This window comes from Uloborus diversus, chromosome 6 (assembly GCF_026930045.1).
Source record: "Uloborus diversus isolate 005 chromosome 6, Udiv.v.3.1, whole genome shotgun sequence".
Classification (NCBI taxonomy): Eukaryota; Metazoa; Arthropoda; class Arachnida; order Araneae; family Uloboridae; genus Uloborus; species Uloborus diversus.
In genome coordinates, this window is record NC_072736.1 from 38,460,660 (window position 1) to 38,483,887 (window position 23,228).

The 23,228-nt window shown below is 34.6% G+C and overlaps 1 protein-coding gene across 1 annotated transcript in view; it reads right to left on the reverse strand.

Moving 5' to 3' along the window:
* LOC129224260 (hemicentin-1-like) overlaps positions 1-23,228 on the reverse strand; it is a 104,874-nt gene that overhangs the window by 40,318 nt on the left and 41,328 nt on the right. Inside the window, exon 6 of the mRNA XM_054858687.1 lies at positions 8,251-8,436. Within this exon, the coding sequence (XP_054714662.1) occupies positions 8,251-8,436 (186 nt within the window). The remainder of the gene's footprint in view (positions 1-8,250; positions 8,437-23,228) is intronic.

Genomic DNA, 23,228 nt, shown 5'->3' on the forward strand with positions numbered 1-23,228 from the left:
GGACACTTGGCGATATATCGCCAGTCTTTTGGTCGCCAAGTTTTGTCGCCAACTTGGCGGAAAATTTGGCGATTTTTTTTATCTGGTTTTAATTTGGCCATCGTTTTTAATATTTAGAGATTAAACTATTGAATCACATTAAAATTGCCAATAATGGGAAAATGACATTAAAATGGAGTAAAAGGAAGTCATGTGAGGCACACATCAGCTCGTTTGTATTAAATTTTCTGTTCCACGTAAGCATGTTGCTTTCTTTGTTTAAGATAATGATATTTTTGTATCAAAATAATAGTTTTAACAATTTGTTAAGTGAAAAAACACAAGAGATAAGGGTCATTCCATAGTGACTAACGTAACATTCGCAGCTGATTTTCAAACTCTTTTACCGGGAGTAAAAAAAAAAAATCTGTTTTAGTTTAATATGCAGATCTAAAATTTACAAGGTGACTATTTTTTATTTCTACCAAGAATTTGAAGCAAAATAAACGCTAGCAGGTGTTTTTTGACCAAAAAAGGCATCGTGACTAACGTAACATTTTTGCAACCCTGGGAAACAATGCTTATGTTACGAGCTAATTTTTTCTGAAACTTGGGCAGACATTTAAAGTTGGCCGATATATTTGTAAGAGGTAAACAATCTATTTTTAAAATCGTACAACAGATTTGTTACAGACGAATCTTTTTTGGCCCTAAATGGTACTTTTCCGAAAAACTGTGTGTGACTAACGTAACGTGACTAACGTAACCATCGAATAACAAGCAATAAATGCATATAAAATGCTTTTTATAGTTAATTTCTTGCTCTTATATTACTTTTACACTTTTTAGGAACCTTCTTTGTGTTGTATTATGGTTTTTTCTTTACTTTTTTTCTATATTAGTGTAAGAAATTGAATGGAAGGATTCAGTTTAATTAAGTCAATTTGAATGTGCGAAAAAAAAAACTAAATAAAAAAAACTCCTTTTACAAATTGAATAACATCATTCTTGGTCTAATTAAATCCGAAATATCTCTCTTTTAAAAAATTAACTTTTTGCAAGTTGGTAGTTTCACTGAATTCTAGTATTCTGCTGATATACTAGTTATCGTTATAAGAAACTCCGTAGTACTTTTCAATGGCATATTATTTTTTAAGGTTTACTGATTCATCGAACGAATAGTGTTGTGCATCCTTTTGAATTAAAATGTAATATTGAAAAAAAATATTCGAACGTTTTATCAGAATGCATTTTAATTCCAGATATCACCGCAAATGTTTGAATTTCTAAATGATCATTCTTGCATTTTCTAAAATGTATGACAGCAGCAATATTGTCACTGTATCATGTAACATCTTCAAATGTTTTCCAACGAGCAGCCGTTACTTCATTTTAGTAATAGTTGGAGATGAATTTTCTAAAAAATAGAGACGTTCTTCTTTGTTAAGACTGTATTTCTATTATCTTAATTCTTAAGCTTGGATTCTTGTGTTGAATGCACATTCAGCAGAGTACTCATTTTGCTTTACTCACTTTTTTCTTTTTTAATAATTCTTTAAATTGGCAGTATCTTCATAAAGACCTTTAAAAAAGTATTTTTCTAAGTAAACAGTCTACAATGTAATATTACTGGTATTTTTCACCCTTTATTTTTTTAATTAATATAGAATGCCTACATATTCAAAATTGTTCATGAAAATTTACATTAAATTAAATAAATTTTAAATATTAGCAGTCATTTTTAAAATGTTACGTTAGTCACATGCAAACCGTTACGTTAGTCACAGCTCAAATGTTACGTTAGTCACACTAATTATTTTACATCTACTGATACTGAAATGAATATTTTGCACTTTTTAAGTAGATATGACACAGATGTAAGAAAATAAAAAGTGCTGTTTGGTTCAATCATCTGGTTTATTTTTTAAGCAGAAAATAGTACATTTTCGTGACTAACGTAACGTAAATATTTTCAGTGAAATAACCAAACTAATTAAAAGACTTATCTTATAATGCATGCAAAAAGAACAGTCAATTTTATTGGGCCAACATCTATTCATGTAGAATAAACATAGTTCTTTTAAAAAATTGCAAAAAATTTTACATTACACAAGAAAACGTAGACGCAATTTTTTTGCACATCCTAAGCCTTTTCTACAACCTCACACGTTTTGAGCCAGAAGAAAAACACCGAATGAAATTTTTGCAAACTGTTATTGGATTTATGTACTAGAAAGTACGCTGAATGAAATGATAGGTCACAATTAAGGTTTTGTGGGAAAAAAAATTCTGAGGTTGAGGTTGACATTTCTATGGAATAACCCATAACAATAAATCAAAGTAAAAGAAGAATTACTTTCCCGTGCTTTTCACAAAGAAAAAATCAATAATAAAAAAGTTACATAACATCAATGAGTACATTTAATCAATCATAACAATTTACAATAGATGCTGAAATTGGTCGCTGCCACATCTGATACATGCCCTTGCCTTTTTGCGAACGGAAACAACCGTTGCTCTATCTAACTGAAATTCCATTTTTTAGTTTTACTATTGCTCCATCAAGCCAGTTGCGCAATTCCTGCAAACTGGCTACTTTGGTTTTGTATGATTCTTGTTTTAAGAATCCCCGAAGTCCACTGGAGATCTAGGTGGCTAAGGAATTGAACCCATACGACCAATCCATTGGGGATACTGTTTAATCAGAAAATTCCGAAAGGCATTTGAAGAATGTGTGGGGATTCATCGTGTTGGAAAATGATTTTCGCTCTCTCTGGAGCAGGAATAGCATCAAGTAAGCCAGACAAATGATGTTCAATGAACTCTAAATATACGTTTCCTGTTAGGTTCCCTATCGAAACACATACGAGCAAACCCGGATTACCCAATAGGCCAACCTAGGCCCTGGCCTAGGGGCGCAAGCCAAAATGGGCGCATATCCAGGAGGAGAAAAAAATGAACAGCTCATTAGAAAAATAAAAGGAAAGTGGCATGCTAGTATTTGGACAGTAAAAATACAGCTAGAACTGATTGAGACCTTACCACTGAGCAGAAAAAAGCAATTAGAGGAGAGGGGGCGTAATGCTTGAGTCTAGGTACTGCTTCTGGTCAAAACAGATAATTGTCTATGGGCGCCGACTCCGAGGGCGCTGCGATGCTCCAGCAACCCCCCCCCCCAATATTTGCGGGGGTGCCGGGCACCCCCACTATCAGCAGAAAACTGATGAAAACCTTTTTGTATGGCCTCTTTTTCTACAAGCAGAAAAAAGACGCCATACAAAAAGGGACGAATTTTTTAAATATTTAGCTAAGCTTAACAAAAAGAACAAATTATACTGTTGTGTTTTTGTTCCTAAACTATTTGTGTTTTGATTCTCACTAAAATTTTCTCTGCTTTAATTTAATTCATTCTATTTTACTTTATTTTATTTTCATTTATTTATTTTTTTCTCGTAAAATTTTTTTGTGTTAAAAACCCGAATTAAAATAAGATATTTTCCGCCTAGTGTTTCTGTTTATAAAACTGAAGCACATTTTCTTGAGAGTTATACGCTCTGAAAAATTGCCCTTGTTTGGTCCATTGTGCTCGGTGTTTGAGCACCCCCACTGGTTTTCAAAACCCGGTGACACTAAATTTTCAATATCTTTGATTTGAACAATGATTTCAAAATTCGGTAAAGCTATGATATAGAAAGTGTTCAATGTAAAAAACTTGTTCATGAAACAATTTTTCTCTTGATGTCTTTAAATCATGTCAATAAGTATATGTTTTGCAATTAATAATTTATTAGTTCATGTTTAGTTTTGACAGTCAATAATTAGCGGCGCCCGAAGCTTAAATTTTTGAAGGGATGAAATTATTAATTTACCGAATGAAGTTTCAAATTTTACGGAATGACAAAACACGAGTATGCATAATTGCACGTGTAGCAAAATCTAACGAAAACAGACAACAGACATCCCTTTAAAGAATATTTTTATGTTGTCTCCAAACTGTCAGACATTGTTTGACGCATAAGGAAATTTTGGGGAGTTCACAGTGACCTCCTGCGGCCTTTGCCAATAATATCCCCTATTTTGTACACAAAATATTCACCATAGTCTGCTTTAGTTCTCCACACTAAGCATTGCATACAAGTTTCCTAATAAATAATTTCTTTGACACAATTTTCTATCTTTTCCTTTATAATTACCTCTGTTATTGGGTTTCACTTCCAACATATTATTTTTCTGAATATTTTTTTTTTCAAAACAATATCTAGATCACAACAAAGTTGATAAAAATAAAAGAAAAATTAAATATATTTACAGAGAGAGACCAGCAGTTTTAAATATTTTCAAGGTAAAAAATGAAACTATCAATCAATTCAAGAGTCATGATATCTAAATGTAAATAAAAAGGGGAAAAAATACTTCAGATATCACTGCTAAATATCATCTCAGCTCAAACCGGTAAAAGTTTTTCCTTGGGCTACAGACATTTGTTTTCCAAACAGATAAACATTTTGAGGCGGAAAATTTGAAAATTTCACAATGGAAAACCAAAACAGTTAAATGTTTTTGAAAAAGAAAAATTGAGGCAAGATGTTTGATAACATATTTTAAGAAATGAATGAAAATTTCGTGACGTAGCAATGTGGGGAGGGAGGCGTTTTCTGAGCCTAATTCCATCATGTTACGTCACCAAAGGTAACCTAAAATTGCGAATTTTATAAATTTAATTTCAGAAAAAAATTACAGAAGAGATTCCCCCAACCCACTTCTACTAACATCTTCAAAGTTTTTCTGAGTTTGCTTTTTATGAAACGTTAGTTTCAAAAAGTTTCCGAGTGTTTCTATATTTTCCGAACATTATCGAGATTTTTTTCATAGGACCTCAACTTTTGAACATCTGTGCAGGAGGGTCCCCCTCCCCTTCTTAGCATTTTGAAGATGGTCTAAAATTTCGAAAATTTTCCGGAAAAGAGTCCTCAAACCCCCAATCCCTTTACCCAGCACCATCAGATGCATTAGAAGTCCTACAAATGCATATTTAGAATTTTCTTTTCAAAGGCTTCATATCATAACAGATCGTCTAAAATTTTGTTTTTAAGTCCTCAAGCCCAAAGATTTTCCAGGGAAGTGACCTTGACTTCAGTATCCCCTCCCCCCTTCTCCAACTCATTTAAAATCGCCTAAGATTAGGACCTGAATTTAGAAAAAAAAAAAAAAATCCGGATAGCTGCAGAGTTCAACCTTTCTCCAACATTATTAAAATTGTCTAAAGCTTTGTTTTTAGGATTTTAAATTCAAAAATTTACGGAAGAGAGTTACCCAATTCCATCCCTCCTCCTTTTGTTATTAAAGATGACTCACAATAAAGTATTTAGGCTTTTAATTTCGAAAACTTTCTGGGGGAGAATGGCTTAACCCCATCCATTTCCCTAACATCATAAAAGATGTCTTCGAATGTTGCAGTCTTTAATTTCAAATAAGTTCCTTGCTAAAGCAACCCGCTCATCAAAAAAATATCCTCTAAAATTGTTTTAGGACCTCAATTTCTTCGTTGTCTCCCAGCATCATTAAAGTTTTTCAAAAACTTAGTTTTATGACTTTAATTTCGAAAAGGGAGGGGGAGAGTTCCCTAACCGATCCCTTTCTCTAACATCATCAAAGATGACCGTTACTTCGAGTTAAATGGCCTAAAATTGCATTTCTGAAGCGTCAATTTTGGCAAATTTCTGGAGTGCACCGGCAAATCCACAGCCCCCCCCCCCTTTTGAACATTAACCATGGGAAATTTGAAAATGAAACCCATCCCTTCATTTTCAAACTGGGGAAGGGGCGCGAAATTTTCACTTATCTCCCGGACGCTGCTACGCCTCTGAGAAAGAAGGGGGGGGGGATACGATTTCGATACACTTCGAATATGTGAAGGGAGTAGGAGGGTGTAATCTCTAAGTTTGGCCTAGGGGCGTAAATAGACGTTAATCCGGCCCTGCATACGAGATCCAATCAAATGATCGCCGATTACGCCAAACCAAACATTTAAGCAGAATCAAGTTTGGAACGATGAACTTCCGGTTAAAAAAGGATTATGTTCAGCATACTGGCGCCTGTTTTGCAAATTTATGATGGCCCCTTTAGTGAACAACGGCTCATATGTACACAGTATCTTTCATAGAAAATGGTGCTCTTCAATGTCTCAGGCTAGCAGCCATCTGCAAAATGTTACCCGCTTTTCTAAATCTGAATTGCGCAATTCTTACACACTAGCGTGAAATGGTAACGGTGACACTTTTGTTTCAGTGCAATGTCTTCCTAACTTTACTTTGTGAAAAATCACCTTCTCTTGCAATCGTGCATGAACTCACACTTGGGTTTTTCACTACTCGGACCAGCACATACTAATCAACATTGACAGAACCGTGATCCTGACCCCTTTCCTGGTTCGGAGAGGGCGGTAATCATTTTTAATCCAATTATTGAAATATCCCCGTCGGTTTTACTTGCTCATTTAAAGCACCATTGAGGTTTTATGACAAATTTTCTGTGCCTATTATGAGTTTTTCTCAAGTCGCTAACTTACCCCGTACGGCTCGCCAACTTACCCCGTGACGGGGCAAGTGTGCGAACTCTGCGAAGGTTTACAAAAAAATGATGTAAAAAAAAGACAAAACATAGTACTGTCAAAACAAAAATACGACTTTATTGCTGATACCATACAGCTGATACCACCCAAGCAATAAAAGAAAAATTTTCTACTTTATTTACAACCTTAAAAAAAAAAAAATGTTTAAAAAGTTCGCCAACTATCCCCGGTCTTCCCTACAATGTTAAAACTATTATTTTGATTTAAAAATATCATTCTCTTAAGCAAAGAAAGCAACATGCTTACGTGAAACAGAAAATTTAAAACAAAAAAGAAAAAGTACGACTCTTCGTTGGTTTTCCTTTTTCAACGAATGCAAATGCAGATTTTTACAGTTTCAAACAAAAGTTTGAATTTCTGCTGAACTTGCAGCCCAATATGATGTGTTATTGTATTATCTGAAAGCTAGGGAAATGGGCCCGTTTTTTGGGGTAGATTTGCTCAATTGTAGCTCATACGGTTAGTTTTGAAAATGTCGATTAAAAACTTAGGCATCATTTCCATTCTGAGTATGTACAATGTTTTAAAGTATGTAGCTCGTTGTAAAATTCGACCATCTTGATGGAAAAAATGTCATTTTGTAGGATTTAGTCTGTTATTTCCAAATATGAACTTATTTTGTGTGTAGGGCCTACAGAAATCTCAGAAATTGGTCGTTTTCTCAGAATTTTGCTTTTTTACTCATTTTCCTTATATCTACCATAACTCTGTTACGGTTGAGGATTGGACACGATAAGGGTGGCTCTAAGTTCCCCTTTCGTATGGCAGATTTGATCGAACTCACCCTGTATAAAGAACATGCTTACAAACATACCAGCATTCACTCCCACAAGCACATATAAATCTTTCATAACATTTAGACGTATACTAGGGATTCTCTACCCCTGCGCGCTTCACTTGCCAACCCCAGTTTCCGCCTACTATAGCGGCTCGTTCACTTGTGCACACGAACAATGTTCATTTGACACCTGTGTGCAATGAGAAAGTCCTGAATAGCATTCGATAAGAAAGTAATAAAGTGATAAGTGGCTTTCAAGTTGGTATTCATGTTCCTTCCCCATCTTATTCCTTATATAAAAAAAAAAAAGCAGGACTCGTGACGTATTTTTTGAAATCAACTGAATAATAAAATTTCGCAAGTGAAAAGCAAGTTTTCAAAAAAAGGTTTTCAAAAGTTATCTGAATAATTTGCAAACCTTAACATTTTTCAAAAATCCTTAATTTCACCCGAGATCGTTGCCATCTTTCAAAAGAGAATATAATTAGTTTTTTGACACGCGTTAGTGATTTCAAAGCACAAGAAAAGTGAAAACGATTTTAATTTCGATGTAAGTGGTTTTTAATGCGTAAAATCTGCATTGACAATAAGCTTTACTTCACCAGTATTTCATTTTTGTTTCTGGATAGTATTAAAAAGTTTGTCCCAACTAAACTAACATCAAAACAGGGCAAGTATAGTAACAGCTTTCAAAACAGAGTTTTTAACGCCTTAAAAATTATTTTTTAGCTTCAAACCTGCTACATTATCGGGACAGATAACAATATATCCAATCTCGGAAAGTGACCTTGGTGGGGATAAAACACTGAAAGCAGATTACCTCCGATCTGATTTACAAGCGAGATTGTTGGGAGTTTCTTACTTCTTACGGCTAACCAAGCTCTCGTATGCGCTGATCCCTCCAAGTTCTCCACTGCGCAAATCACTTCGTGATCATCTCCGTGCTTCACAGATTTGATGTAAAAAATAGATCCGGGCAATCCCTCGGCGTTGTCCTTTACATCGTAACGACTATCGTTCAGGTGGTATTGTCCGATAGGAATGTCATCTGCAAAATAATAAAGGAGATGTGTTAAATAAATTTAAATTTTTCTTTACTAATAATAAAGCTGAAAGTCTCTCTCTCCGGATCTCTCTCTGTCCGGATCTCTGTGACGCGCATAGCGCCTAGACCGTTTGGCGAATTTTCATGAAATTTGGCACAAAGTTAGTTTGTAGCATGGGGGTGAGCACCTCGAAGCGATTTTTCAAAAATTCGAAGTAGTTCTTTTTCTATTCCAGTTTCAAGAACAAAATTATCATAAGATGAACGAGTAAATTACGAAATTGTTAGTTTAACGTGGAACCGTAACATGGGCACAAGCCAATTGGCGAGATACGAAATTATCATAACGTGGAACCGTAACATGGGTACAAGCCAATTGGCGAGAAAATTCACCATACATGATTTGTAAATATACAGGCGAACAAAATATCTTTTAATTTTTCTATTACAGGCAAAGCCGTGCGGGTACCACTAGTAAAGAATATAGATAAAAGTGCAGAAAAAATGAAAATTTAAAAATTTGCAGTTAGCCCCCTTTACCTGCCCACGTCATTATATCCTACAGATCATAAATGCACACTTAAATAGTTTGAATGGGATTGTTTCCGAAATTTCAAAAGTTTTTTTTTTATTATTTATTTTTTTTTTTAAGAGCATGCGTAGGATTTAACCATTTTTTGAATAATTTGCCAAAGTTTAATATTTTTTAACAATTGTTTTAATCGGTGCGCAGACTGAAATTCATTCTTTACTCTCTTGCACATGACATCACAAGTGATAAAATGCCATTCACTGATGCCATTAGCGCACAGCACAAATTATCATAACTTGGCAGCGCGGTCGATAGCAAAGCGTAAATATTTAGCACGACAATGGATTAGCACGCCAAAGTACATCACGTGTGACGTCATAAAAATCACGCCTTATTTCCCAAATCGGACATTTAAAAAAAAAATGAATAAGAATAACTGTTGGGAAAACAAAAGTTTTTTCAGCTCCATGTTATTAGTATTAATATTATTGTTATTATAATTATTATTATTTTCTTAATCTATCAATTTCAGAAACTAAAAGTAGTAATTTTGACTAAAGGGAAACAACCCCATTCTGATTAAAAAATAAATTATTAAATAAGTGAAAAAAAAAAAGAAAACGACAACGTAAAAACCAAAAAAAAAAAAAAAAACTAAATAGAAAAAAAATATAAGCCCAGTAGTTTAGAATTTTATTAAGCATTACGGAATAACTACTCCATTGAAATAGTTTTACAATCGGTACGCGCATAAGACAAATCATAAATTCCAAAGCAAAATAGAAAGATCAACAGTCGGGGCCCATTCAAATTTTACAGGGTTCCTTTACTGATCAAAAAGGATACACACATATACATACACACATATAGATATAGACACACATACATGCATAAAAATATTTAACATAGAATCTGTATTTTGTCTTGATTTTTAATGTTTCCACTGTTGGACTGTTGTTATTTTTATTTTTATTTATTATAATTCTTTTATTCACCTTGTAGTGGTAAGGATGACAGGAGGGTGTCCCCTTAAGTCGTCTGTAGAACATCCATAATTTCAGGGGGTTCGGCGGTTTCTCCCCCGGGAAATTTTTTTACAAATAGATATAAAATCTGTATTTTGAAGAAAATTAGGCAAACAAAGTCTTTAAAAGTTATGCACTCTTTTGCAAATCAAGATCAATCAAAATAAAAATTGCATGCTCGACAATTCGTTGACATTAATCGACACAGAGGAAAAACGAGAGAGGAGAAAAGAGAAGCACATTGTCATTTGCTGATTTCGGCTTTTATTGAAGTTTGTTTTTGATCACTTCCCCAACCCCCCCCCCCCTTTTTCATCAAATGTCCTACAGTATAAAAATTGTATTAAATGGTTTTAAAGAAATGGTGTAGAGATTCAGAAAATAAGAACGAAAGAGTAATATTCTGGCCATTTGGACAATTCGTACTTTATTTCTTGATAAGAGACAAAATTGAAGAACTTTTCAAGGAATTTCAAAAACTTAAATAATTTTCAAAGACTCTCGAACAGTTGAAATTATTCAAAGCACTTTATTTGCAATTTTCAGAAGTTGATTGCAGTCTCACAAAATGATTATAACTTTGTAAGACACACCCGTTTTAAGTTAAAAATAAATGTAGCAAAATTTTTCTCAAAGCAAACAATTTTTTTTTCTCAATCACAAGTAGTGCAGAAAATGAAATAGAATAGAGTAACTTATTTTTTTTCTCATACTTAAGATATTAACAGTATGCAGTAGAAGTAAGATAAAAGCAAGCAATAACAAAATAACTTCCAAATTACTGAATTCGGTATTAAATAAATGGCAAGACATAGATCATATAAGTCACAAAAATTTATCTTGAAAAATATGTTACAAAAGCGAAAGAATCATGATTTTTGCATTTTTTACTCAAGATGTATCGAGGAGCTAAATTTGGCATATCTTGGTAACCAGATATTAGCCTAATCGGAAAATAGGGCCCGGCCCTTAGGGAGTCCAAGGCTCGAAATCGATGCAGTGTATGTTTTATAAGAGTTTAAGGGGGAGGAGGGCATAGGAGTGGACAGGGGGAGAAGAGACACCTGTTGGCCTGGGCCCGAGCCTGAAGGGGGGGGCACATATTTTTAAAACTAGCGGTGAAAATAGGGGTAAACAAAATGGAGGGGGCTCGAAAAGTCATTTGTGACGGGCCCCAAAATTTCTGTGCGCGTCCCTGGAGGAGGGCAAGTCTACCAAACTGACAAAGTCTTGCTTTGGCTCTGAATGGCCCTGAATTGAATTGGGAAAGAGAGCAGAAAGTCCTGATTAAGAGTCTAAATTTCAAGTATGCTTTGCAGCTAATGAGAACAAGCATTGCTTTTTCTGTATTTCTTCAAATTTTCACTCGTTTAATAGTAGTTACAAAATTAAGAATAAAAGAACTTTGTTATTTTCCTTTATCTGACATTAGAAATTAAAAAAGATTTCTTCTGTTTTACGGTACAAAATATCATGAGTTTCGGGGGAGGGGGGTTCAGACCCGTCACCCCTCCTCTGGATACGTCTCTGTATTCTTGATCTTTAGCAAAAAATGTGTGAACTTAAGTCAATCAAATCTTTCTCTTAAAACTGAACAAGAAGTTCTGTCTAGAACTATACGAGCCTACTTTCCCGTATACCCATACTACTTTCTGGTACCTGATCAATATTCTCAAAAATAGCTAAATTCGCAAATTGTTTCAAACATATTTTTGCTAATTTCTAGGAATAAAGCATTTCTTACACATCTAAAAAAAAAAAAAGAAGCAGCACCTTTTAAACAAAGCAGCTAATATACTTTTTTCCCTTAAAAAAATTCTTTAACAGCTTTCAAAACGAAAAAATTAATAATTTAAATTAATAGCTTATTAAAATAAATGCATCATATCAAAAAAAAAAAAAAAAAAAAAACGTTTATTTTTCCCTTGTTGCCAAAAATATTTTTTTTAAATGAATTGATGCACTTACCAAAATAAATAAAAACAATAAAATGTCAACTTAAAGAAATACTTTTCATTGTCAAAAAAAAAAAAAAAAATCGTCTGCGCATATCGTTATGTAGGAACATAAATGACTTCGAGTTTATTCGCCGAAAACTGAATACCTAAATTAAAACTTTAACGTAAAAATAAAAACAAATCATATCAACAATAATTATTTCACAGTGAAAACCATAGCTGCGGAGTCGGAGTATGAGTCAATCTCATTTTGGGGTAAACGAGTCGGAGTCAAATATCTAAGAATCGGAGTCAGTCATTTGTGCTCCGTGTATAAATTTTTGCCAAAGCTACGAAGTCAAAGTCGAAGTCGGGGAGTCTGAGTCCGATTAATTGTCGGGCACAAGAGTCGGAGTCGGAGTCAGGTGCCTCTAAATTCTCGGAGTCGGAGTCTGGAGTTTGGCGTCAAGAGCTATTTCCAACAAAATTTGTTTGAAGTAAATCCGCCTTCAAGTACGGAATCTACATTGACTTTCAGTTTCCCCGTAGGCGCTAATGTTAAGGGATTTGAACTGTTCAAAATTGAACGGAAAATTGTTCAAATCAAAAAGATATTTTATATACAAGTTTTTCATCAAAAGCTTTTTCCTACAAAGATTGTTTGAAGCAAATTCGCCTCACAGTTCGGAATTGCCTTGAATTTTCCCGTAGGCGCTAATGTTAAGTTTTTTTGAACTGTTCGAAATTGAACAAAAAATAGTTCAAATCAAAAAGTGAAATATGGGAATGAGGTGTCCTCGCCGAGATCTTTCTAACAAAAAAAAAGTTTTTTCGAATCGGACTATTCATTCAAAAGTTATTAGGGGGGAGGGGACAGAGCGACAAACCGACTGACAGAACGACAGACATTTTTCCCCATCTCAATACCCTACTTTCCAATTTTAATTTTTCAATATTTATCTAATTATTTTATTTATATTTTGACTTTTTTTTTGTTTTTCGAGATATTTTTAAGATGCATCAAGCCTTCTTTCATGCTTTTTTCTTCTTTCTCTGACTTTTACTGGGAAAGTAGGCTAAAAAGCCCGTCAAGAGAGTATGAGTACACGTCGCGAAACTCAGACCCCTGAATCACGACAAAAACAAATGCAACATGTTACAGATAGAAATCGAATTAGTAGATTTAGTAAACAAAAAATTCAGGCAATGAAAACGCTACCTGCATTTGTCGCACGCTATGTAGCACGCAGGTAGCGTGCGACACGATCCCAAACTGGCAATATGGCGACTTGTTGTTGAAATGATGAATTTTGATTACTGTCATGTGTTTAGTGAAACTCCCAAGGTTAAGACAAATCGATTGACGTAAGATTTATCAAAATCAGCCAAGGAGTTTAGCCTGTACAACGCCACATAGGAACAAACATACATACATACATAGACTATAAACACATTACCCTCCTTTGCGTCGCGCACGCGTAGTCAAGTAATAATAATGGTATGGTCAGCTGCGGTAAATTGGAAACGGAATTCAAATCTCTAGCTATGTTTCATCTATTATGCAAATCTTTCTCTTTCTTTTGAATAAGCTTAGAGATAAAAATTTGTGCATTTTGTCCAAGTGATCCCGATCCAATACTTTCTTTTATGCATTAGGTATAGAAGAAAGCAAAAAAGAAAGAAAATAAATTTATTTACCTAAAAAAAAACGCGAAGTAAAATTCCTCATCGTGAAGATCAATTTTCTAGTAAAGGCATGTTGATTTGATATGGAGTGGCGCATTAGCATTTTTAAAATTATTATTTTGAAAACTGGTGTTGAAAAGTTGCAGAGTGCGCCCCCCCCCCCTCCCGTAAATTTAGTGGCGCAAATTTCCCTCTAAAATTTTTCTGAACCCTCTTTCTGTCATTCCCTTTTTATTTTTTCGCTCTCCTTTTTTTTTAAATTATTTTTTTTAAGTATTTTTTATTTATTTATTTATTTTTTTAACCATTATTATTGTTATTATTTTATTTGAAAAGTAAGTTCTGTGCTATGCCAACCCCACTAAAAAGGATCTCAAAATTTTCTCTAGAAAGTGCCGCTTTCTTGAGAAATTCTGCAGAAATCTGAAGATATTTTTAAGATTTTGTTTTGCCTCAAAAATATCTCAAGAATTTTTTGAATCATTTTAGAGTCATTCACAGCTTGCTAAATTTGTCTCAAGAATTTCTACACAAATTTAAAAACAATTCGGCGCTAAAGTAAAATCTGAAAAAAATCTGCAGATACCATTAACATCGAACGAACAACGATTTTTGCGATTTTCTTTTTCGAAATTTTAAAGTTTTTTTTTTTTTTTTGAAAATTCATTTTATAAATGTTGTGCGAAGGTCCTTTGATGCTCAATTCAGAGGGGGACTCCTCTCATTCCTATAGTTGGGGGGGAGTGTCGATTATCCCCCCCCCCCCCCCATTGAAAAAGGTTTTTCTTATTCAAATTCAGTTTTCATCGGATCTAAAGGGATTTTGGCACCAAGGTCCTTTGATCAGGAGGAGCTCATATTGGTGTTTTTGCTCCCTGTAGGGGGTCGACCCCCATGGGGGGGGGCTTATAAAAATTCAGTTTACATCGGATCTTTGCTAAATTTGAACAGAGGTCGTTCAATGCTCAGAAATTTATGCAAGGGGAATCTCAACTTGTGTGGGAGGGGGGACCCTTAATGAGGGGGGCGACCCCCCTCATTGAGATGTCTTCTTTGTACAATATCTGTTTTCGTCGGATCTCTCAAAAATTTGACACAGAAATCCTTTGATCAGTAAGAACTCGCATAGGTGGATTTTCGCCCATATGTGGGGGGCGGGGGGTCACCCCCCATGGAGTTTTTTTAATACTAATCCACAGTTTGCATCGGATCATTGCTAAATATGAAACAGGCTCTTAATGCTCAGGAGTTTACATGAGGGGTTTTCACCCCTTTGCGCTGGGGGGGGGGAGTGATCGACCCTCCAGGGCGTTTCGCAGAAAATCTGTGAAACAGAATGTTTACACTTTTTTTTTTTTTACAATGACTGAAATTTTGGGATTCTAAAAAAAAAAGTAAGAAATCCAAAGTTATATAAATTTAAATTTTGAGTCATAAAATAGCTCTTTGAGAAATTTTACACTTTTTTTTCTTTTATTAAATGATGATGTCGAATGGAGTTTTTCGATGTTAAAGAAATTATTGTGAACATAGGTGTCCTTTAGGTTTTAAGTATATAATCTGTGATAGTACAATGCAATTTTGATGTTTTTGAAGATTGAAACTAGAAATTTGCAAATACTTATTTACTTTATCAAGTATTTATTTAAATTATTTTTTTTATAACTGATATCATAATTTTGATTTTTACTTTTTGAATTAAAATTATACTAATTGAAGACATATTTCTACATTTTTATCCATAAAAACAAGATACGATTGACATAAAAGAACCAATCTATAAATGAAATTAACTTTTGATTGCGCAATAACTTTCCTGTCCTACTGCAAAATCTAGATAGTCCAGCAAAATCTAAGCAATTCACGACAATGAAAATTAATACAACACTAGTTCATATTCTGATAGTTTGTCCGAAAATGCTGCATTTTTTTTTCTTTTTTAATTCGTTGTAGATTTTTTTTAATTTAATGATTTATGAACCACTTTTTTTCATATTTTTTTTGCTCCATACTAATCAGTTTCGGGCTTGAAGTGAAGAGAACTTGCTTGCAGCTTTACCGGCGACCGGCGATTTGTTTACGTGTTTGCCACTTCCATGCCTTCGCTCATTCAATTTTTTTTCGCTATTATTATAATTTTAAGCTTTATTTTGTCTTTAAACTGCTTTTGCTCATATTAATTGAGCTCTGGGGTTTTTTTTCTACAAGGTTTTTGTTGTCATGTGATTTCTTTACTATCGTATATCGCCAAATCGCTGGGCTTGTTAACGTGAAACACGTGCTTTAATTGCTAGTTAATTCTTTAGATATATACTTAATTTTCAGCTTCGTTATTTCGTTGTTTTTGTTTAATGCAAATTGAGTCTTTGATGTCCCTACTGTGCTTTAATTTTCATATTAATGTGAGGGGGAAAAAATCACACCTTTGTTCATGTGCAGCTTTTATTGCGTATTTTGGCAGTTGAAACATTGTTCGTTTTATTTGATATGTTCGGGTTTTTTCTTTTTACTTTTATTATGATTATTGCGTTATTTGCACGAAATTGAAACTACAGTTGACTGTGAGTAACTTAATGCATAGAAGTAACCTAAAGAAAAACGAATTTCACATAATAACACTCAAATATCAAATGTATAGTTAAAAATAAATTGAGCAATGTGCAAGTAGACAAGCATGGAAAGATAGACGCATGTTACTTGACTATATAGTGAAAAATGTAAATGAAAACTTGAATGTAAGTAAAAAATTTCTAATTAATAAGTAACCCGAAATTAAGAACAAATCGGAGAATGAGTGAAAGCGTAGCAAGGCAGACGTATACACTATAGCTGAAGCATTTATTATCAGGTCGGTCCCCCTTGCCAGAAACCTATTGCATACGTCTTTCATTTTTTGTCAATAAGTATAAAAAAATAGCTTAAATTAGAGACATACTGAGAACTCGGTACTTCGGCTTACTTGGACAATTTGCCGAATACTTGGTACTCAGCCAAATTTTGATGAGGTACTCGGCCAATACCGAGTAGTTGTAAAAAATTGAATATTGTTCAAACCGGATTTTACAGTTAATAAAAAAGTACAAGCATATAAAATACCGCAATCATTTACAATTCAAACTTACAAGTAAAATTCAAATTTCGAGAATAATGAAGTCTGTTATGCTTCAATGGAGTAAATCTTATATTTTAAAGCCCCAAAGTTGATAAAACTTAATTATTAAAAATGGGGACAAAAAAGGTAAGTACAGAAAATATGAAATATTTATATTTTTAAATGGATTTTTGCCATTTCCAAAATTATTTATAAGAAATATAAAAATACCTTTTCTTAAAAAATAAAACAACGTCAAAAGCACGAATGTGCAGGAACACTGCAAACACGTGTTTTGGCATTAAAAGGAATGCTTTTTTCAATGCACAAAATGTGAGCTTACGAATTTAAAGACATCCGACAAATATCCGATTTTTTTTTACATTCATATTCTCGCATTTTATGCACTGAAAAAGATGTTCCTTGTAATACAGAAACACTTGTCTTGATGGCTCGTGGCTTAATTTGGCTGGTGGGCCCGCTGTTATCAAGGGCACCCCGATGGAAGTCATTGTGGCCTCCCAAAATATTCTTTATTTGGCAAATTTGGAGTCCATATAGCTGTTTAGGCCTAGAGTATCTTCTAATTATATTTAAGTACGTGCATGCTCATTTTTTATCATTTGGTAAAGTTCGGAGTTTCATTTTGTGAATTGACAACTTAACCACTCTCCTCCTAAAAGTTTTAGTTCGGGTTGCCTCTGACAATTGTATAAAGTTTTCACAAAAAAAAAAAGAAAACAGATAAAATGAAGAGAACTAAGGTGAGTATGCCAAATAATAGGGCAATGAAGACCAATGAGACCCCCCCCCCCCCCTCTTTTTCCCATGCAGGTTAGCAAAAATTAGATTGTGACTGTGATCATGCAGCAGCACTAACTTTCACTTTAACATGCTTCGTTTATATCAAATTACGAAACTGGTAACTAATTTTTCTAGAAACACGCAGTTTACTTAATTACCAATACGTTATTTTTATAAGAAAATTAAATTACTTTTAATTTTAATTGAGTAATAATTTAGGCTTGCTCAGTGCTAGAATACTCTAGCGTAGTAGAGGCATGACAATAAGCCCAACACGATTAAGACTTATTACTTAAACCAAATATCTAGCTTGAAAGAAAATTGAAAAAATCACACTCAATGAAGACTATTTTAGGAACAGCTTTAAATTCAAAGAAATAGTCTTAACTCTTATTATACTATCCCGACACTGAAAACCAACTGAACCTAAATTCAAACTGAAACTTAAACTAGTATGTTGTGGCCATCACAAAACTTTCTTCTATATTTTTCCTTTTTCTGATCCCTCCCCATGCTTGACGAGGAAGCAATATTCCTAACAAAAACAAAATTACACATGCAAAAACTTGACGACCCTCCCAATGTCTGAATTATTGCAAAAGCAAAGCAAAGAGCGAAAATTGAAAGTTATTTTAAAAGCCTTGCTTGAATTAATTACAAATATTTTATTTGTTAACAAACATAAGATGGCAACAGTTAAAAATTTTAAATCATTGAGATAATATTTCCTATCATTTCCATACAATTAAAATCACGAGAAATACGCAGACGACAATCTATTACGATTTATCTTTCTTATTGTTGCATTAATAAAAATATTTTTATGCGCAAAAAAAAAAAAAAAAAATCAACACCTCTTGAAGCGATCGGCGTCAAAATTAAACCAGAGCCTGTTTACATATGGATTCACATATATTCCAAATTTCAACCAGAACGTAGCATTACTTCTTGAGATAGGGCACTCAAAATGGAAAAAAAGAACGAGTGTTTGCGCTACCCCCTTTTTAGCTGTTGACACAAAAATAAAATCAGTTCTTATACCCACTAAGGGCTACTTGCCGATAAATTTTTCTTTCATTCCGTTCATTATTTCTTGAGATACAGCAGTCACAATTGACGACAAAAAACGTTCTATAGCTCAACCCCCGTTTGAGTTATTGACACCAAAATTGAATCAGCACCTGTTCCTGTTAATACCAACATATGGACCAAATTTTGTTTGATTCCGCCAGTTACTTCCTGAGGAATAGCAAGCACGCGTAACTCGAAAAACGTCCCATTGCTCCACCCCCCTTGGAGGAATTCGCGCCAAAAACTAATGGGCACAAGTTCACATAGGGGCACATATGTGTACAAAATTTCGTTCGATTTCATGCGGTAGTTTTTGTTGTAGAGCGGCCACAAAAAACTGGTCACACACAGACGTGACACACATACATACACACACACATACATACATACACACACACATACACACAGACAGACAGACATTTTCCAAAAATGGTCGAAATGGACTCAGCGCACCTCAAAACGTACGAATCCGTCAAAATTCGAAATTCGAAAATTTGCACGAATCCAATACTTTCTTCTATATATTAGATATAGAAGAAAGTAAAAATGACAAACGCCTTTTCGAAAATAAAATCTCCATTCAGAAATTTCGAGAATGCGCTTTTAGTTCCATAAAGATAAATAAAATAGGTATCCCATGCAATGAAATGAGTGGGAACCCAAAATATTGTAAACCCCAATACCTGATAGTAACAGCCGTTCAAGATTTAAGAAAAGGAAAAAATGGATTAAATCAAAAGAGAGTGAGAGAGAGAAAGCAATGCGAGAACTTTTCCTTTCCCCGTGGGGTGGGCTCCGAAATTTCTGCCCTTTGCCTCACTGAAACATTGTATAAGCAACGCCAGACAAGACACATTCCCCCCACTGCTTCTACTATTGCTATTGGATGAAGATATTTTTCGAAGGAGAGGAAGGGAGCCGGCCCATACACATCGTTCGGGGTGACATCGCTTGCCGTTTTCGTAATACTCGCGGTTGGTTAAGTTGTGGGCCGTTGTTGAAATGGCCTGAAGGATCATTCTTAAAGCTCTGTCGCTAGTCAACGGAAAAGGAACACTTTTTTCTTATATTAGTGATTAGCAGAGTGCTAGAAATTTAAAATCAGTTTCATGCCTGATTTTATTTAAAACTGAAACACAAAAAGACATTTTTATATAATCTAACTATGCACAATTTATCCGGCTGGGCTCGGCCCATAGTGACGAGCCGTCACTGACGTGTCTGCAGTGCTCTTGCACGTTTGTGCTTTTAAGGTTGTTTCATTTGCTTTAAAAAATTATTTGTTTGCCGGACTAGAAGTATAGATTGATATGCTTGGTTTTAATTCCAACTTGATTAATCCTATTTTTTTATTTTTACTTTAAAAAATGCATAATTAAATTTCAGCTGGAATTTTGTTTTAAAAACTTATTTGGACATGGAGGTCTATACTACTATTCCAATCAGATCATAACTCGTCATGTGTGTGTCAGTGGTATTTCTTAAAACACAATTGGAACTGGGTACTCGGCCGAGTAGTGAAAGGCCGAGTACTCGGTACTCGGCCAAAGTGCTACTCGGTACGTCGCTACTTAAAATCTTTTTTTTTTTCTGTCTTGGATCCCATTGCCAAGGTAGCATCTATTTTCTTCCTCTGTGACAGTTGTGAAACTTTTCGAGACTGCCCCAAATTTTTTAATTTGTATTGTCCGCAGGTGCGAATTAAGAAGGAGGAATAGATTGATTTCAGATATTTACTCTTTTATAAATTCGCAAACCTCCGCCTTGTAACATCATGGAAGATCGTCTCAGATAAATTTTTAACTTCCATTCCTCAAAACTTACCGTAATAGTGTACTCCCCCCCCCCCCGTTCCTTACTGTAATGTCTTCAAAGGCAGGCCCGAATTAACGTACCTGTCATGTGGGGAAGGGGGGGGGGCACGCCTCTAAAACGGCAGTGGCTATTAGTGCCATAGCATATTCTGGTGGACAGTTAGGGGCCCAAAAGTTACAGATCCAGGCATGATCAAAGGTGTCCTATTCAGTCGACTCTCGATAGTAGTAGACCCATCGCTTCGTGCGGCAGAAGGAGGAAAACAACTCAACAGCCACTATAGTAGGCAGAAGGAGGAAAACAACTCAACAGTCTTGAGGGGGCGTGGTCGTCTTGGAATTTTCTCGTAGTCTTTCACGGGGGTATTTTAGGATGACGTCACTAATTTCTTGTAGTCTTTTACGAGGGTATTTTAGGATGACGTCACACAATTTCTTGTAATATTTCATGGGGGTATGATGACGTCATCTATGACGTCACGCTATCTTGGTTTGTCCGCCACCTTGTATTACGTCATAGAACATGTTTATTCATGTCTTAGCTTGAATTACGTAATTAATGTAAATACTAATTTTTAATTTATGCAAATTCTTACTTTTAATTTTTTAGTTAACTCAATTAATTTATTTATTGAATTTTTTCGGAAATAGGGGTAATATTCTAAAATGCTCTCCCTGGGATTTGAACCCGGGACCTTTTGCTCCGAACGAGGGTATGCTAATCACTAGACCGGATTAAGCAGTTAGTAGGGAAGGATAATAAAGCTTTAAATGGATAACATTCAGTAGTGGCGCCATCTATCGGAGGCTCGGGCCATGACAGAAAGCTTACCTGAAAGTGTGAATTTAATTGAGTAGATTTGCTGGTGGCGCCATCTAGTGATAATGGATGATAAAACTGCTTAATTGCGATTTTTTTAAGAGTTGTTTTCGAAGGGAAAAAAAAAGGAATGTGGAAATATTTTGGAAAAATAATTTAAATGGTTCAACGATGGTGGCGCCATCTATCAGATATTTTATGACTTTATATTTTCATTTTATTAATTTTTTTTTCTTGCAATAAAAAATGTTTCTGGCGGGATTTGAACCTGGGACATAAAGTTTCCACAGTCGGCGGTTTGGATAACACGCGAGACCGCTCGGCTGTGGAAACTTACGAAGAAGAAACGATTTAAAGGTTATATACAAGCACAGTTGACTATCACCCAAAGCATTTATTTGCATTAAATTCAATAATGAAAGTCAAGAGTAGATTAATCAGGCAACACAATTTTACCCCCTCATGATGAAAAAAACGAATCAACCTTTTATTAAAATTAATTAATTATGAGTTTTTTGAAAAAAGAGTAAGTTTTTTACGGTTACTTATATGTGCATGTTTTTTATAATTTAAAAGTTTAGAGGTCGTTGAGAGTTTCTGGCATACTTACATAATAGTCGTATAAAAAGAGGTGCCCAAACATTTTTACCTCATTGTATCGATATGAACTTTAACGTACGGATTGATCATAATCGTTGCTGTGATGGACAAGGTTCTGAATCCTCTGTATCGGGATCCTCAAGTTCCAGGAAGTTTTGGAGGTGTGAATGCTTTACATCGTGCTTTAAAAGGACGCGTGAAGACAAAGGAGATCAAAAAATGGTTGCAGACCAAGGACTCGTACACTTTGCACAAGCCTATCAGACACAAGTTCCAGAGAAATCGAGTCATCGTAGGAAGTATAAACGAGCAGTTTCAATCTGATTTGGTCGACATGCAGTCCCTAGCAGATACCAATGATGGTTACAAGTATTTACTTACTTGCCTGGATATTCTATCAAAATATGCATGGGTTGTACCGCTAAAAAGTAAGAAAAGTGATGAAATCGTATCCGCTTTTGAAATTATATTTTCAGAAAGAACACCGGAAATAATGCAGACAGATGCAGGTAAAGAATTTACAAACAATCAAGTGCAAAAATACCTGAAGAAGAAAAATGTACACTTTTTTACAACAAACAATTCAACAAAAGCATCGGTCGTTGAGCGTTTTAATCGTACACTTAAGACAAAAATGTGGAAGTATTTTACAGAAATGAATACAAAACGCTACATCGATGTGATTGATAAACTGGTTTACAGTTACAATAATACGTGGCATCGAAGCATAAAAATGAAGCCTTCTTCAGTTAACATAGATAATCAAGATATTGCTTGGAAAAATCTTTACGGAGATCTTGAAACCTCTTCAAGGCATGGAAGTAAATCTTCACTTAAAGAATTAGACACCGTAAGAATAAGTAAAGAAAAATTGCGATTTGAGAAAGGATATGAGCAGAATTGGACGAGAGAAATATTTACGATCCATAAAGTATTGCCCAGAAATCCCGTAGTGTATAAACTAAAAGATCTCACTGGCGAAGTGTTAGAGGGGACGTTTTACTCACAAGAGCTTCAGAAAATAACAGATTCTGGATATTATCCCATTGAGAAGGTCTTAAAAACAAGACGGCGATTAGGAAAGACGGAATATTTTGTTAAGTTTCAAGGCTATCCTGAAAAATTCAATGCATGGGTGAATGATGTGAAAGGGATATAAAACAGTGCTGTACTTACCTCTTTCATTCAGTCGCAAACATGTCATTCTATGTGACGCTTATCAGTGACAGCTCTAGTCGCTTCTTCCCTGAGAATAAAACTTCTCATTTTATTACACAGCTTCCCTCAAGTATTCATTTGAGCCATCATGAATGGGAAGTAGGTTTAACAGATATTATATATCCTCATTCGTGGTATAACATCAGGTCGGACAATAATTTATTTGGATTTGATTTAGGCGATGGAGTGGTACAAGG